General features: G+C 38.6%; 1 protein-coding gene across 5 annotated transcripts in view; it reads right to left on the reverse strand.

Annotated features, from left to right (window-relative positions):
- The window catches only part of Tmem50b (transmembrane protein 50B), a 59,295-nt gene that overhangs the window by 4,895 nt on the left and 38,935 nt on the right, over nt 1-15,465 (reverse strand). For 4 of the 5 annotated variants that reach the window (XM_078044560.1, XM_078044557.1, XM_078044558.1 and 1 more), the window contains 2 exons: nt 12,273-12,330; nt 157-250 (listed from right to left, as the gene is read on the reverse strand). In XM_078044560.1, the coding sequence (XP_077900686.1) occupies nt 157-250; nt 12,273-12,330 (152 nt within the window). Of the gene's footprint in view, nt 1-156; nt 251-6,576; nt 8,390-12,272; nt 12,331-15,465 lie in introns of those variants that run through there. The other variant, XM_005323524.5, reaches the window with a different exon arrangement.

The raw sequence follows: 15,465 nt of genomic DNA on the forward strand, positions 1-15,465 counted from the left end.
GCCTTGAAAAGTGTCCCTCTTGGTTGAAGGCAGCAGCTATGTCATGCACTCAAAGTCCAGGCCGGAGCCAATGCCATTTCCAGGGTTTGGGGGGCAGGCTGTCCAGGGCTATTCCCTCAGGGGGAAGGGGCTGACTCTGACACCAACTTCACTGACCAGGAGTCTGCCCTTGCTGTGCCTCTGCAGAAGCACCTTGAGGTCCAGATGTACAGGCCTCTCACCACCGCAGCTCAGCAGGCATGGGGCTGGCCTGTTGTTCAGGGAAGAGGACAGGAATTATTTGAATAAGTAAAATGCTCCCCTTTCTAGTATTTTCCAAAAAAGAAATGCCTCATTCTACTTAATAAATGACTAATCAACAGGATTAATACTTGTACTAACTTGGGGTTTAATTTATAGTCAAGCTAAGTACACAAACAACATTTTTGAGTTGTGAGGAATGTTATATATCACCTGTAATAGGGCATTATCTATGATCCACTAGCCAAACCCATCCACTCCCTGCTTTTGTCTGTGAGCCAAGAATAGTTTTTACATCTTTAAATAATTGTGGGGAAAAATGCTATTTTACCACATGTGAAACTTATTTATGAAATTCAAACTTCAATGTCCACAACCTTTTACTGGAACCCAGCAAGGCTCACTCATTTATGTATCATCTAAGGCTGCTTTCACACTACATGGCAGAACTGAAGAGTTGCAAGAGAGACTGTGGGGCCCATAAAGCCTTAAATATTTACCACCTGGCCCTCTATGGAAAGTTTGCTGACTCCTGATCCATTCAATGAAATGGATATTTTGTGAGAACAAACACACCTACTCCTGTTATTTAGTTTATGCAGTGACAGGTTGACCTATTTAATACAGAGGTCAGGAGTCATGAACTATAGGAGAGGGACATTTAATTCTTCTGTGTCCTCTATAAAGCACATGATGCACTCTGCCCCAGGGAAGGTATGTTATCCTTAAAGAAAAGCAGCATCTTGAGGGACGGAAAAGCTGCCTGTTCAGCCAGTCACCACCGGATCTTCCCCAAAAGCATTTCTCAGTAGAGCCTTGGGCCTTGTATACCATCTTAGTCTCTCAACTACCTGTGTCACTGCCCTGACACAACTTAGCTATGAACGTGACAGAAGACTAGACATGTGTGGGAGGATGCAGACAAATGGAGGAGAGCACACTCTGTACCAAGAATTTGTCCTGCAGAGATCATGCAGATTAGGTGGGCTGAGGCCCCTGCTAGCCTATAAGGAAACTGTGTGAATTAGATAAAGGCATCTATCTTCAACGCTTTATTTCCAAATGCCACAGATTTTCTTTTTAACAGACACACTGCTCGCCTGGTCTATGAATGGTGGCCCCTAGAGTTCTGCAGTACATACTGGTAAGGACTGGATGCTGCAGCCCTGGGAGGTACAGCATTGGGGTGAGCTCACCACTGTACGGGATGGTGCAGAGATCCAAGATGAAGGACAGAGAAGTTTCCAGAGGAGATGGTGGGCATGGGGGTGGAGAGGTAGGGCCCTGGGGCAGGACATAGAGACATGGTAGGGACAGAGAAGGGAGACTTCTGTTGATAGGACATTGACTGATTTCCTACCCTGGAGAAATGAGTATTGCCCTCTCACCCAGAAACTAACTGCCTGCATGCGGAACAGCTCAGTTTCTAGCTGGTGACTATATCATCCAACTCTGTGACTCATTTCATTTTACATTTTTTTTCTGTTCATAGTGTTCAGATTAAGTCTGCAGAGTTACTGTGCGGTCACATCTCTCTGTGAGGTGTCCCACAGCTCTCCAAAGTATATTTACTGTCTGCCAAGTAGCCTGCATTGGATGTGAGAACATCCTAGCCTGTGCTTCTGTTCCGTGAGAACTGAGGCTCAACCCAGGCATTCTCCAGGTCAGTCTGCCTGGAACTTCCTGCCCTTCACTGCTGAAGAAGCCTCCCTGGAGGAGGTGCCAAGAGTCAAAGTGGTTCCTTCCTCCCTTATTTTGGTTTATGGCGAGGGAAGACAGCAGGCTTCACCTGGGAGGGTGTGGGAACCAATCCGTGGGTGCTAGTGACCTAGGGCTTGGAACAGCCTATTACTCTGGAGAATGCTATTTGGGGTGCCTTGCCAGCACTAAGGAAACTGAAAATGATGCAACCTAAAATTCATCCCAGTGTGGAAATACTGGGTTCCTCAATTATTAAAAAAAGGGGGGGCCAGGGGGTGGGGGGAGAAACAGATGGCTAGGGTTACTTTACATTCATACAGCCAGTTACAACATAAAATCACTTTCAAAAGATATTAACTGTTTTTCTTTTAATTAAAACATGGTATAAATAACAAGTATAATAAATATAAATATTAACACATTTCATATTTGCATTCAGGGAAATATAAACATATGATATATTCTCTGTGGATAAGTTCATTCAGGTACTTGAAAAGCATAAGAAGCCAGACGACAGAAATATAATACTAGCCACTAAGGAGGTTGAGGCAGGAGGATTACAATTTCTAAGCCAACCTGGGCAACTGAGCAAGACCTAGTCTCAAAATAAAACAAAAAGGTCTGGGAGATAACTCAGAGGCAGAAAGCTCCCAGGTTCAATTCCCAGAAACACACACACACTCACACATACACACACACACACACACACACACACACACACACAAAAATACTGTATCAATATTCATTTTGGGGGGAAAATACACCCAGAAGCATTCAAGCATAAAAAGGCATCAGTCTGCAACATATTATCAAACACTTCAGAAAAAAAACAAAGCAATTATGGTAAAATGTTAACATTCGGGAAATCTGAAGGATATACAGAATTTTTTAAAATTTTCTGTCTTAGGTTATTTAAAAATAAAAAGTTAATCAATATCTATACATTTACAACTTTCATGGCTGGATATATAAACACAGTGCACTTAAAGTCATACTAAATCACTTTTGGCAACTGGAGTAGAAACAGATGAAAATAACCTGTTTTTAGAGTGTTCTCTCTGGTTTTCAGTCCATACCTCTAGGATAAGAGGCCAAGATGCTCCCAAATCAAAAATTTCATACACTCTACATTGGCACAAGGATCTAGACTACATGCCCTGCAGTATTTACCTGTAGAAACTTAAAACATCCTATTTGTCACAGATAAAATATTTGGAAAGGCATGTATTTTCATCTAAAAATCCTACAAAAAGCTATTTAAGTGGTGATAAAATCGTTACAAAATAATCAGCACCTGCAGGCTCAAAACAACAAAAACTAGTAAACTTGAGACGCTCGTTTTTTCTTAGCGTGGCACGCCACCTTGTGGCCAAAAGCTGAAAGACATCAGAGGAAGAAGGAAACCTCTCTTAGAGGCAAAACCATGGGGAGGGTCAGAGGGGCCCAAGTTTATTTTCCCCTATTTCCAGGAACTGTGCAAGGCATTTCTTCAGAATAATTCTCAAACACACCAATAGGGAAACAGTCTCAGGGTCACATAGCTAATAAGTGGCAGAGGTAGAATGAGGGAGAAGTAAACCCACCTAACCATAAATCTACAGCCCCCAAGAATCCCAACTTCAAACCAGAATTCTCTAGAAACCAAAACTAGAGGTATTCTCCTACTGTCCCCCTCATTGACATTTTTATTCCCTAAAATCAGGCTGGCAGTGGTTTTTCCCAAAGCCTGGGCTTGGGTTAATTCTATATTCTCCTAAAGCCACCATAACAGCAGCAGTTTCCTCAAATTACATTTCTCAAATGTCATGAGATCAATTTCTGGGTCTCAAGTATGGAAGGTACAATATAACTGACTCTTTCCTTCTAAAAACTTACTGCACATTTTTGAAGAGCTGTAAGGGGGGAAAATGTACGGAAAGTTGAGAGGAGGATATTTTGACCTAGTTCAACCCAGGGATTCAGCCCAGGGTCTGCCATACTTCTTGGACACGTTTTCCTGGGTCCTGAGAGGATACAAATGTTTTATATATATATTATATACATATATCTGGGAAAATGCTGGTGGCATGAAGAGTGGGTTTGGGGGGTCAAGAAGGGCTGAGTCAGGATTCTAATTAGTAAGATACTTGACCTCTCTGATCAAAGCTTTTTCCTCTGAATTGTGAGAATGGTAGATGACCCCAGGTGAGAGAGTTCTCAGTGCTGTGTTAAGTGACCCCAGGTGAGAGAGTTCTCAGTACTGTGTTAAGTGACCCCAGGTGAAAGAGTTCTCAGTGCTGTGTTGAGTGACCTCAGGTGAGAGAGTTCTCAGTGCTGTGTCAAGCAAGAGAATGATGCTAAAACAAGGTCCTAACATGGAATGATTAAGCTAGCAGTATTAAGAGGGGGAAAAATGATGGAACATAGGAATGATGAAAAAAATAACAGTATTAAAGAAAAATAAGTCATTAGAAACTCCTTAGTTACAGTACAACTTCATTATTCATGCTCTGTAATTGCAAGTTCACCTACTTGCTAAAATGTATTTGTTAAGGTACTTCATGCTTAATGAAAGTTCGTTTATTGTTGAATCAGAATCAGTATTTGATGGTATTTCTGGATCACTCGAGTACATGTGCAGAGACCAAGTCACCTGATGAGCTGAGGCAAGCAAAGCAAGGTTCTCCCTGCCTTCTCCTTTCCGCTTTCCCACTGTGAACAGTGACCCTTTCAGCCTGCTCAGCACCAGTGTTTTCCACACTTGGGTTCTTTCTGTGGGTGATTTCCAGCTTAAAAAATGGCCTCCTCGTGTATTGCTGAAGGCTGTCCAGCAGTGTGCCTTAGGGAGATCTGTTAGGGGTTATGGCGAACAAGAAAGCTTAAGCACATGTTGTGGCACCACAAATCCAATGGAGGTGAGTCAACAATATATATCAAATAAGTTGTCTTTAGACATAAATACACATAACACAGAGTTTTATATTCATCAGCCAAACACAATATTGAGACCAGCAGCTCTCAGGAACCTACCCTGTCTTTCCCCTAGAGACGATGAATTCGAGACAGTGCTCTCGAATTCAGAGTCCACTACAACTTTATAGAACCCACCTACTGAGAATATCAAGAATTGACTATACTTGGAAAGTTTCAAATTTAAGGTAAAAGGGAAAGAGGTGGAGGACAAAATATTTTGGGACTGGTAATAATGAAATCCAGGGGATGGATTAAAATGACAGACATTAATTAGCTTAATTTAATCACTCCATGTTGTATTCAAACATCCTATACCACTTTGCACCTCATCAATTCATCTATAACTTATCAATACATAATTTTTAAAAGTATGAATTTTTTAAAAAGGAATTCAGGCATGAGACCCTTTGGATATTAAACCATCAGACTCAGCACACAAATTAGTTCACTTATAACAAAATGGAAAATTATTATTTCTAAGAAAATGGGGATGGGCTATGAAAACAAAAATCGTGTCACGATTCCCTCAAGGTTAAAAAAAAAGACTCTAGGATTAAATAAGCATGTTCTGATTTTCTTCAATAATTCTTCAGAAAAACATTGCAACTATCAAACACAGCAGGCTATTCTTTTATTCTCAGAGAAATAAGGAAAAATAATCAACTGAGTGACTCAATTGCTGGGCTGGGGATGTAGGTACAGCACATGCTTGGCATGCACAAGGCCCTGGGTTTGTTGCCCAGCATCAAAAAAAAAAAAAAAATACTAATTTCTACTTCAAGTAGTTTCTACTTCAATTTCTCATCTTTCCTACCTTAACAAATGATACAGTGAAGAAATTGATTTGAATAGCACAACCTTAACTGGAGTATCTTCTAACAAAATGTAAGGCAGTGCACAATAGTGCATACCTGTAATCCCAGCAACTCAGGAGGCTGAGGCAGGAGGATTACAAGTTCAAGGCCAGCCTGGATATCTTAGCAAGATCCTGTTTCAAAATTTAAAAAATTTAAAAGGCTGTCAGTGCACGGGGGATGTGGCTCAGGGATAGAGCACTTCCCTAGCATGGCAAGGCCATCTTCAATCCTTAGTACAGCAAAAAAAAAAAAAAAAAAAAAAAAAAAAGTTTACAGAATAAAATTAGCCTTAGGTGTTTCTCCTCCAGGGCTTAAATGAGTTATCACTTGACCTTAAAATATGTAAAAGTAGCCCCAAACTTCCACAAACTTTAACCAAAATCCAATTGAGTGCTGATAGGAGAGAAGCATGGAAGAATTAAGATAAATGTATACAACTGGCAGAAATTCATCTGAAGGAATTTTAATCTATAAAGAAGCAATGCAAACAAATACTCTTGAGTTGACATCATACCAGACACCCTTCTTCTATCAGGGAAAAATAGAGAACATGAGTTCACTGTGTCTGCATTGAACACTCCAGGGTTCTTGCTGAAGAGGACAAGTTAGTGGTTTGAAATGATCTTTCAGTCCTCAAAACTCATTATGGTAATGTATGTCAATGTCTTAGGAGAAAAAATTATATAATGGGAAAATCCAGCCTGTTTTTTTTTTTTAATCAATGGAAACACAAAGACTACAACAAGGATCTTAGAGACAGTTTATACAATAGAATACTCTGATAATGGTAGTCCACACGCAAAAGACATTCAGACTCAACAGCCACTGAACCTGGGTAACAGCGAGACCTTTATTAAGGGAATCACATGTGTCTTTAAATGATTACCAAGGATCCTACTAACTCACAGTCTCTGTGAGGTGGATACTAACATTATCTCTCTTTTTCTTTAATGAGCAAATAAACACAGGAAATTAAATGACTTGCTCACAATTAAAAAGCAAATTCATGTCAGAGTCAAGAACAGAAAAGACCACACCACCACTTTCAGTCGGTCTTCAGGGATGCCCTTCATAAACCTTTACACCAACATCTTACAGTCTTGGCATTATTTCTCCTTATTTTATAAGGACAAACTGTTTTGTTGTTCAGTATACTTAAATAAGTAAAAGTGAACAGCAAACCAATCTTTATGGTCCGTTTTCTCCAACACACAATATTAAATGTATGAGCAGTCATGTGCATTGCGACAGGTGATAAGGCTGGGAACAAGTCATCAGTCTTATGATTGATTCTCTGGAAGCAAGACAAAGCTTACTGCCGTTTTAGGAAACAAGAAAGAAGTAAGATGGCATCTAGACAAAAGGCACAGCATTCTGCAATTGCTTCATTCGCTGCCCACAGCAAGTCCTCTCAGAGAGGAGACAGGAGTTATGCAAGATAAGGCTTGTATTAGAAGTTGCATATACTACCATTGTACCATTCTGTTTTACAGCAAAAGGCTCTATAAAACCCCTCTGGGGAAAAGTGCAACATAAAATCTTTATAACAAAGGAAAGCAAAAGTGTCCCAAAAGGCCCATAGGAATATACAGTGCAAATACAGGATTTCAAATTCGGTAAAGAAGTTTTGGATCAGAGTGAACTTTTAGTTGAAGATAAATTTTGTAGCAACTGTTCACCCAAAGCTTGAGAGCCAGAACAAAAAGAGACTTGCAGTCTGTCTCTAAATGGATGAAATGCCTAAATTTTCACTAGGTCATAAAATCTCGTCTGGGAAGAAGCTTTATTTTTAAACTAGTTATTTTATTTTATTTTTTTTAAATATGGTTCATGCTTCTAAACTGCAGCTGTCTCAAGCTTGCCTGCTATGGAACCATGTAATGTCAGATAATGACAGGCTGTCAAAAGATAACCTGGTAGATCATTTAAGCTGCTTTTACAGGAAGAACATGCTGAGCTGCCTTATAGCCTTTACATTAACCATACAAACAGAGTTTATATGATTATCCTCTATCCTTTCCCAGATAAAGTCATATTAAAGGAATTCTTTTTAAAAGAAACTTTCAAACTAGTCCTTTGGGCATTTAAAAAATCTTCATATAAAAGTCCACTTCTTTAATATATAGGAACAAACATTTTCCCTTAAAAAATCCCATTTGTAAGCCAAAATAAATTACAACTTGCAGAAATACCTTTTTTAATGGCTCAATGCTTACTCCAATGTACATGGAGCTATATTTTTTTGCACATCTTCAGAAACTGGAGACACTGAGACAGAGTATTTACCTCTAAACATGATGACATAACCCTGGCTCAGGGAACAGATCAAGCTCTAAGTCTCGGGAATAAAAAACTGATACTCATCATCCAATCTATACAGTCTTATATTATGTACATATTAACAGTCTAGTCAATGAAAAAAAAGGACAGGAATTTCAGAAAACTATTTCAAAACTCAGGCATAAAAATGTAAAGAAACTAAACATTTAATGTACAATCTATTCCATTTGGCAATGTGTAAATTATATCAAGAGATAAAAACCTATCTACAAATAGGATATAACAAAAGGAAAATGTGATTTAAGAAGTGATCTCAGGTCCAGAGCTCTTCAGTTCTTCCAAATTTGTAGATCAGAGTGCTTAAAAAAATACGAATACAAATCATGAGAAACAAATGAATGAGTGACACAGAATCCGTTTTCTAAATATACTTTGATGGGTACTTTGCATTCATTTATAAAACTAAATGAAAGATCATGGTGGAGGAATCTAAATTCACTTATTTTGTAAAGCAGCTTAATCATGATGGCCGAGTTTAAGTATTCCTTCTTAAAGCCTAGAAAGTTATTACATAGGAAACTTGTAGGGGAAAGAGACATTTCTCATAGTGGCAGTCCTTGGGGCCATTTTACATCCCAGGGGTCCGCTATATCTGAGTTATAGTTGCCAAAGCTTCTTTATTCTTTTAACAAATCATTATTGTGTGCTCAGGACTGGCTACATGTCAGGCCCTGGCTAAGTGTTGGGATATGACTGAGTTAAAATGCACAAATTTGCTTCCTAATGCAGCTAAAAGCCTAGGGAGGATGACAATCAAATAAATGTAAAAGTCCAACTAAAAAAAAAAAAAAAAGCCACAAAGGAGCAGCACACAAATAACATAAGAGGGAAATATAAGGATGTGACCTACTCAGAAAAGTCAAGAAAATTTTCCTGAGGAAGTGGTGACTGAACCAAGATCCAAAAGAAGAGGGAATTGTCTGCAAAGCTGGAGGAAGGAACAGAGAGATGGGACCATGAGGACATGCTGCATGTGTTGAATTTGAAATGTCAACAACCCGAACAGAGATGTTAAGTAAGAATCTAGATAGAGTTTAGACCTGGAAACACACCCACAACTCATCGGCATATAAGCAATAACTGAAATTCTAAGCATAAATGAGCTCATCTAGAGAGGAGAAGAGCAAGAAGACAAGAGTGAGCCTAGAACAGAGCCTTAAGAAACTTTAAAAGGTATGGTCAGGGAATGTGTGTCAGCTTGCAGGAGTGGCCAGTAGGAGGGGCTGTGACCCAATGTGCTATTCCTGGTGCTGAGAAGAGGCCTAGCACATGGACACACAAAAGCTGGCCTGACAATTTGCCAGCCCCTGGGCCCAGCACCAGGTGATGCAGCTGTCACTGTCCACCTGAGCACAAGTCTTAATGCACACAAGGTTCTTGCTCATCCAGCTGTCATTTATGTGGATTTATCTACCACCTCAAACAAGTGCACTTAAATCTAAACAAACAACTGAATTTAAATCTAATCCCTAAAAAATACTGCCTAAAACGTCCTCATGAAAATTTACTGGATCTCCCGAAGGCTGTCAGTCACATGCCAAGAAATACGATCACAAAATAGCAGGAACTCAAACATCTTTCAAAATCAGGAGTGTCCAGGCAACAGTGCAGTTAAGAGGAAACCCAGATAAAACATGGGCATCTCCCTGAGTTCTGAGTACAGGGAACCCAGAGTGGTGACTTCAAGGCAAAGTATAGAAAGTCATGCAGAGGGAGCCCAGGAGAGCCATGGGGTGGTCACTGCATCTTCACTGAGTACTGATCAGCAGGTACACTGAGGAAACTACACAAGCAGGAAAAGAAAAGCCCCCTGGGTCCCACAGGGCTGGGAGGAAAGCCCAGTTTCCCACACAGAGTGGAGACACTTCAGGACACATGGAACATCAGAGTATAGGAAGGAACACTCGGAAGGTAGTACTAGGAAGGGGACAAATTAGTCCTGGACAAAAGCTGCTCTGGTCTTGCCTAACCAAGCTTTAAAAGAAAAAAGAAAAAAAAGAAAGAAAAGACTTGATAGGGTCAAGCCATTTCCAAGTGACCTAACTGCATCCCAGAACAAAGTTGAAAAATATTTGTGAAATAAAAAATCCAACCCCAACAAATTGCATGTAAAACAGCAAGTAGGTGAAAATAGATGCAAACTGAAAAGTAAACAGAAGCAGAAATAATCAACAGAAGCAAACCCAGAAATGACAAAGGCAATTAGACAAAGACAATGAAATAGTTGGAAACATACCCAGTATGACCAAGAGGATAGAAGAAGGCAAGAGTACGTTAAGGAGAGACAAGGAAAATATAAAAAGACTTAAATCAAGCTTCTAGAGATGATAAATATAATATGTGATATAAAAATGTCACAGGATGGGATTAACAGTAGATTAGAAGTCTATGAGTCTAGACTTCTGTTAGGAGTCCATTAGAAGTGAGCCTAAAGATCCAACAGTAGACACTGTTCAGACTGAACCAGTGAGAGAAATACAACAACTGAATATGAGTGAGCTGCGCCAGGACTGGTGGCAGGTGCAGTGGATCCAGCTACTCGGAGGCTGAGGCAGGAAGAGTTCAAGGCCAGTCTGGGCCACATGGTGTGAGATCCTATCTCTTTTAAAAAGAGGAGGAGGAAGAGGAGGAGGTGGGGAGAAGGAGAAGCAGAAGAAGTGGAAGCAGAAGCAGAAACAGCAAAAGAAACAGAAGCAGCAGAAGAAGAAGCAGAAGCTGAAGCAGAAACTGCAGCAGCAGAAGCAGCAGTAGAAACAGAAGCAGAAGCAGCAGAAGCAGAAACTACAGAAGCAGAAGCAGCAGCAAAGAAGCAGAAGAAAAAACTGCAGAAGCAGAAGCAGCAGTAGCAGCAGAAGCAGAACCACAGAAGCAGCAGCAGCAGCATCAGAAGCAGCAGCAGAAGTAGAAACAGAAGAAGCAGAGAAGGAGGAGGAGGAAGCACTGATGCAGAAGAAGAAGAGGAGGAAGAAGGGAGAGGAGGAAGAGAAGGAGGACAGGGGAATATTTGAAGAAATAAGGGCTGAAAAGAGTCCAAATTGACGAAAACCATAAACCACAAATCCAAGAAACTCAATAAACTCTAATCAGAAGAAATATGAAGAAACTGCACCACAGCACATCATAACTCTATTGCTTAAAACGAGTGACAAAGTTCTTCAAGGCTTAGATCTTACTTAACGGATGCCTAAAATACCTATGTTGACAGCAAGACATTTGCTCTGAAACACAGAATACAGGTGTCACTCTGGAGGTGGAGGCTTCTTAGAAGATTTCCCCTAAAAGAACACTTTGAGGGGGTGAGCAGGGGGTACTGAGAAATAGACTCAGGGGCACTCAACCAATGAGCCACATCCCCAGTCTTATTTTGTATTTTATTTAGAGACGGGGTCTCACTGAGTTGCTAAGCACCTCGCAGTTGCTGAGGCTGGCTTTGAATTCATGATCCCCCTGACTCAGCCTCCAGGCCACTGGGATTATAGGTATATGCCACTGTGCCCAGCTTCCTTTTTATTTTTGAGATAGGATCGACTCAGATGCCCAGGCTGCCTGGCACTTGTAATCCTCCTGTCTCAGCCTCTTGAGTTGCTAAGATTACAGATGTGCACCATCACACCCCTAATATCATTTTTATACCTGCTTTAATTTATCTTAAGAACTCAATTAGAAAGCTCAAATCCTACCAGGGTTGGGATATAACATGCATACTGTGTATTAATTCTAATTTTTCCTTTTTCTTATTTTTCATAAAGGTACACATGTGTTGTTTTTGTTGTAGTTTAATAAAGCAAGTGTCTAGGTTCAAATCCCTGCTTGCATTTACTATCTGGGTATCATTAAGTAAGCTCTGAACCTTATTTCCTTATCTATAAAATGGGACTAACACCTGTTATACATATATTGAAGTATTAAATGGTAACATATATATTATTATGAATTAAAAGGTAACATATATATAAAGTATCCAGCTGAGGTCTTGGCACATGGCAGGCCCTCTAATTAAAAGGCCTGTATGTGCTCTTATGTAACAGTGGCATTTTTTATTATTTCAAGTGGCATTTTTTATTGTTTCAGTCCTATCCTTTCTAACTAATACAAGGGACTCCTGTATGTTCCATGCACATGCTGCTCTTATAGAAGAACTGAATTTCTGTGTTACAGAAGTAAAGAAATTAAGCAACTTACCTAAAAAATATAAGAGCATTTTGAAAAAAGACAGCCAGTCCCGGATAAACATCAGTATCTGCACATGCAAAGTAAAATGGATTAGAAGATTACAAAGACAAATGGCAGTAAGAAAGTCGGTGACAATCATAATGACATACTCTACATATTAGAACATACTACTGTTATTAATACACCAACTCTAAGACATCAATAATGAAACTGAAATAATAAAACACCAATTTCATTCTCCCAAATATGGCTCTTAGGAGATTTTCTTTTTGTCTAAAGTAATTGCTATGGTTTTAACTATTTTGATCCCAAAAGTTTGAGACCAGCCTGGGCAATCTAACAAGACCCAGTTTCAAAAACAAAACAAACAAACCAGTGCTAAAGAATCAGTTTTTGTTTTGTTTTGTTTTTTGGTGAGGTTGGGGAGTACTGGAGTTAAGATTAGGAGCATTTTGCCACTGAGCTACATCCCCAGTCCTTTCTATTTTTTATTTTGATGCAGGGTCTAACCAAGTTGCTAAGGCTGGCCTCCAACGTGCCATCTCCTCAGCCTCCTGAATGGCTAAGATATAAGTATGTGCCACCACACCTGGCCAGCTTGTCCCTTTGCTTCCTATGACCAATACAGAAATATAAAATGGGGTTTGGAGTGTAGCAATTCTCTAGAAATTTAAAATGATAGATACAAAATAAAATTTTAATTTTTTATAGTTTTCTAATGTATTTTCTTTCATGAATTCAGGAGTTATATTGTACAAATATGACCTATATCATTTTTTTCACTGACTCTATCCTGGAGGAAATAGTTTCTATTTTCATAGGAAGAGAAAAAAAAAAGCAGAAACTACTTAAATTTTTTGGATAATTAACTTTTGTTAAACTATACAGATTAATTAAAAAATACTGGACAGGATGAAGAAACTGGTTTAACTTTTCGTTTTAAGCATCCTAGCAAACAAAAGAAAATTCCAAGTTTAACCCCAATTCCTGGGACTGAATCCTAATTCTATCAAGGACTAATAAACAATATAACCTTATGCAAATTACTTAATCTCAGTACATCTTGGTTTCCTCATATGTAAAATGGGTATTATGGGCATCTATCCCACAAAGAGTCAAAATTAAATGTCTATGTATACTGTCTAGGTACCTGGCTCCTTAAATGGTACAGGTTGAAATATATCTTATCCAAAATACTCAGGACCAAAAACCATTTCACATTTCATATTTTTTCAGATTTTGGAATATTTGCATAATCATGAAATAATTTGGAAGTTCTACCAAAGTCTAAACAGAAATTCAGTTATGTTTCATGTACACCTTATACAATAATAGTCTGAAGGTGATTTTATACAATATTTTCAGTGCACCTATGTTTTGACTATAACTCATCACATGAGGCCATGTAAAATTTTCCACTTGTGACATCATGTCAGCAATTAAAAAGTTTCTGATTTTGGAGCATTTTGATCTCAGGTTTTCCTGTTAGTGATGTTCAACCTACATACACATAAATTACAGCTACTATTATGAATATTAACAATTTAAAAAAATTGTACAAAGATTGGAAACATGTAATAAATGTCTTCTGAAATAAAAGTATATTCACTATATAAATAGAAGATTATAGGCTGGGGATATAGCTCAGTTGGTAGAGTACTTGCCTTTTATGCTCAAGGCCCTGGGTTTAATTCCCAGCACCAAAAAAAGAAGAAGAAGAAGATGATTACATAAAATGAGCAATGCTGTTGAAATAAGATGAGACCCATAATTAAGAAATTTCTCAAAATGCACTAGTTCTTGGGGCTGGAGTCGGAGCTCAGTGGTTGAGTGCTCACCTCGAATGCATGAGGCACTGGGTTCAATCCTTAGCACCATGTAAAATAAAGATATTGTGTCCATTTACAACTAAAAAATTTTTTTTAAATTTTTTTTTTAATGCACTAGTTTTTAGGCTAGTGGCAGAGTGCTTGCCTAGCATGTGTGAGGCCCTGGGTTTGATTCTCAGCACCGCATATAAATAAATAAAACAAAGATCCATCAACAACTAAAAAAAAATTTTTTTTAATTAAAAAAAATAATAAAAATAAAAATGTACTAGTTCTTGAAGATTAAGATAGAGCCAATGAGTGTACAGCCTTTATAAAAAACACTTCCCTACACACCTTACAGAAATGACAAGTTATTCCCATTTTCACTACAGAAACTGGAAAATGTTATGTGCTGCTTGAAGTAACTGTTAAAATAAGCAGAAGGTCATCAAACTACAATAAAGTACCCGAAAACTTACCTCAGTATACAAATTGAAACCTAATTTAGAAATGTATTCTTTATAATGTAAGATTTCTCTATTTTGCTTCTGTGTTTAGCCTATTAAGCTTGCTGTTCCTGCTGCTGGGTGAAGCTCTCTGAACCTGTATGGTTTGGGTACTGCCCAATTCATGAATCATTCTTTGCCCAAATAAACTGTTCAAGTGTCAAGTTTTCATTTAACATAACTATACAGACCTTTCAAGGAAATCAGTGATAGCAACTCACCCTTCTTGAGTCAGAGATAAAATGGGCTTAAAATATATTTTCCTATAGAAAATAGGCAGATACACTTGTGGTTGCCTAGGGTTGGGGAAGAGAGGTAATGGGGAATAACTGCATAATGGGCATGAGATGTTTTATTGAGTGATAAAAATGTTCTCAACTGGGAGAACAACTCTGTATAAATATTCTAAAAATACTGAATTGTACACTTTAAATAGATGAATTATAGATTATATAAATTTCATGTCAATGAAGCTATTTTTTTTAAAGTACTTTCCTTCTGTTGATCTTTATCCTAGAACCATGTGCTCTATTAGTGTATATTTTTTGGATGCTAGGGATTGAACCAAAGGGCCTCCACCCCTAAGCTGTACCACCAGCCTTCTATCAGTAATTTTTATTGGGGTACTGGGGATACTTCAAGCATGCTTAAACAGTGAGACATACCCAGGCCTTTTTATTTTTTATTTTGAGACACAGTCTTGCTAAATTGCCAAGGCTGGCCTTAAACTTGCAATCCTCCTGCCTCAGCCTTCCAAGTCACTGGGATTACAGGCATGCACCACCATGATCAGCTCTATTCATATTTTTAATTAACTAAAATAACACATTTTAGATCTATTTGGTGAGCAATGTTATTTAAATATTAGTTAACCACAGTCCTCTT

The sequence above is a fragment of the Ictidomys tridecemlineatus genome, chromosome 3, assembly GCF_052094955.1.
Source record: "Ictidomys tridecemlineatus isolate mIctTri1 chromosome 3, mIctTri1.hap1, whole genome shotgun sequence".
Classification (NCBI taxonomy): domain Eukaryota; kingdom Metazoa; phylum Chordata; class Mammalia; order Rodentia; family Sciuridae; genus Ictidomys; species Ictidomys tridecemlineatus.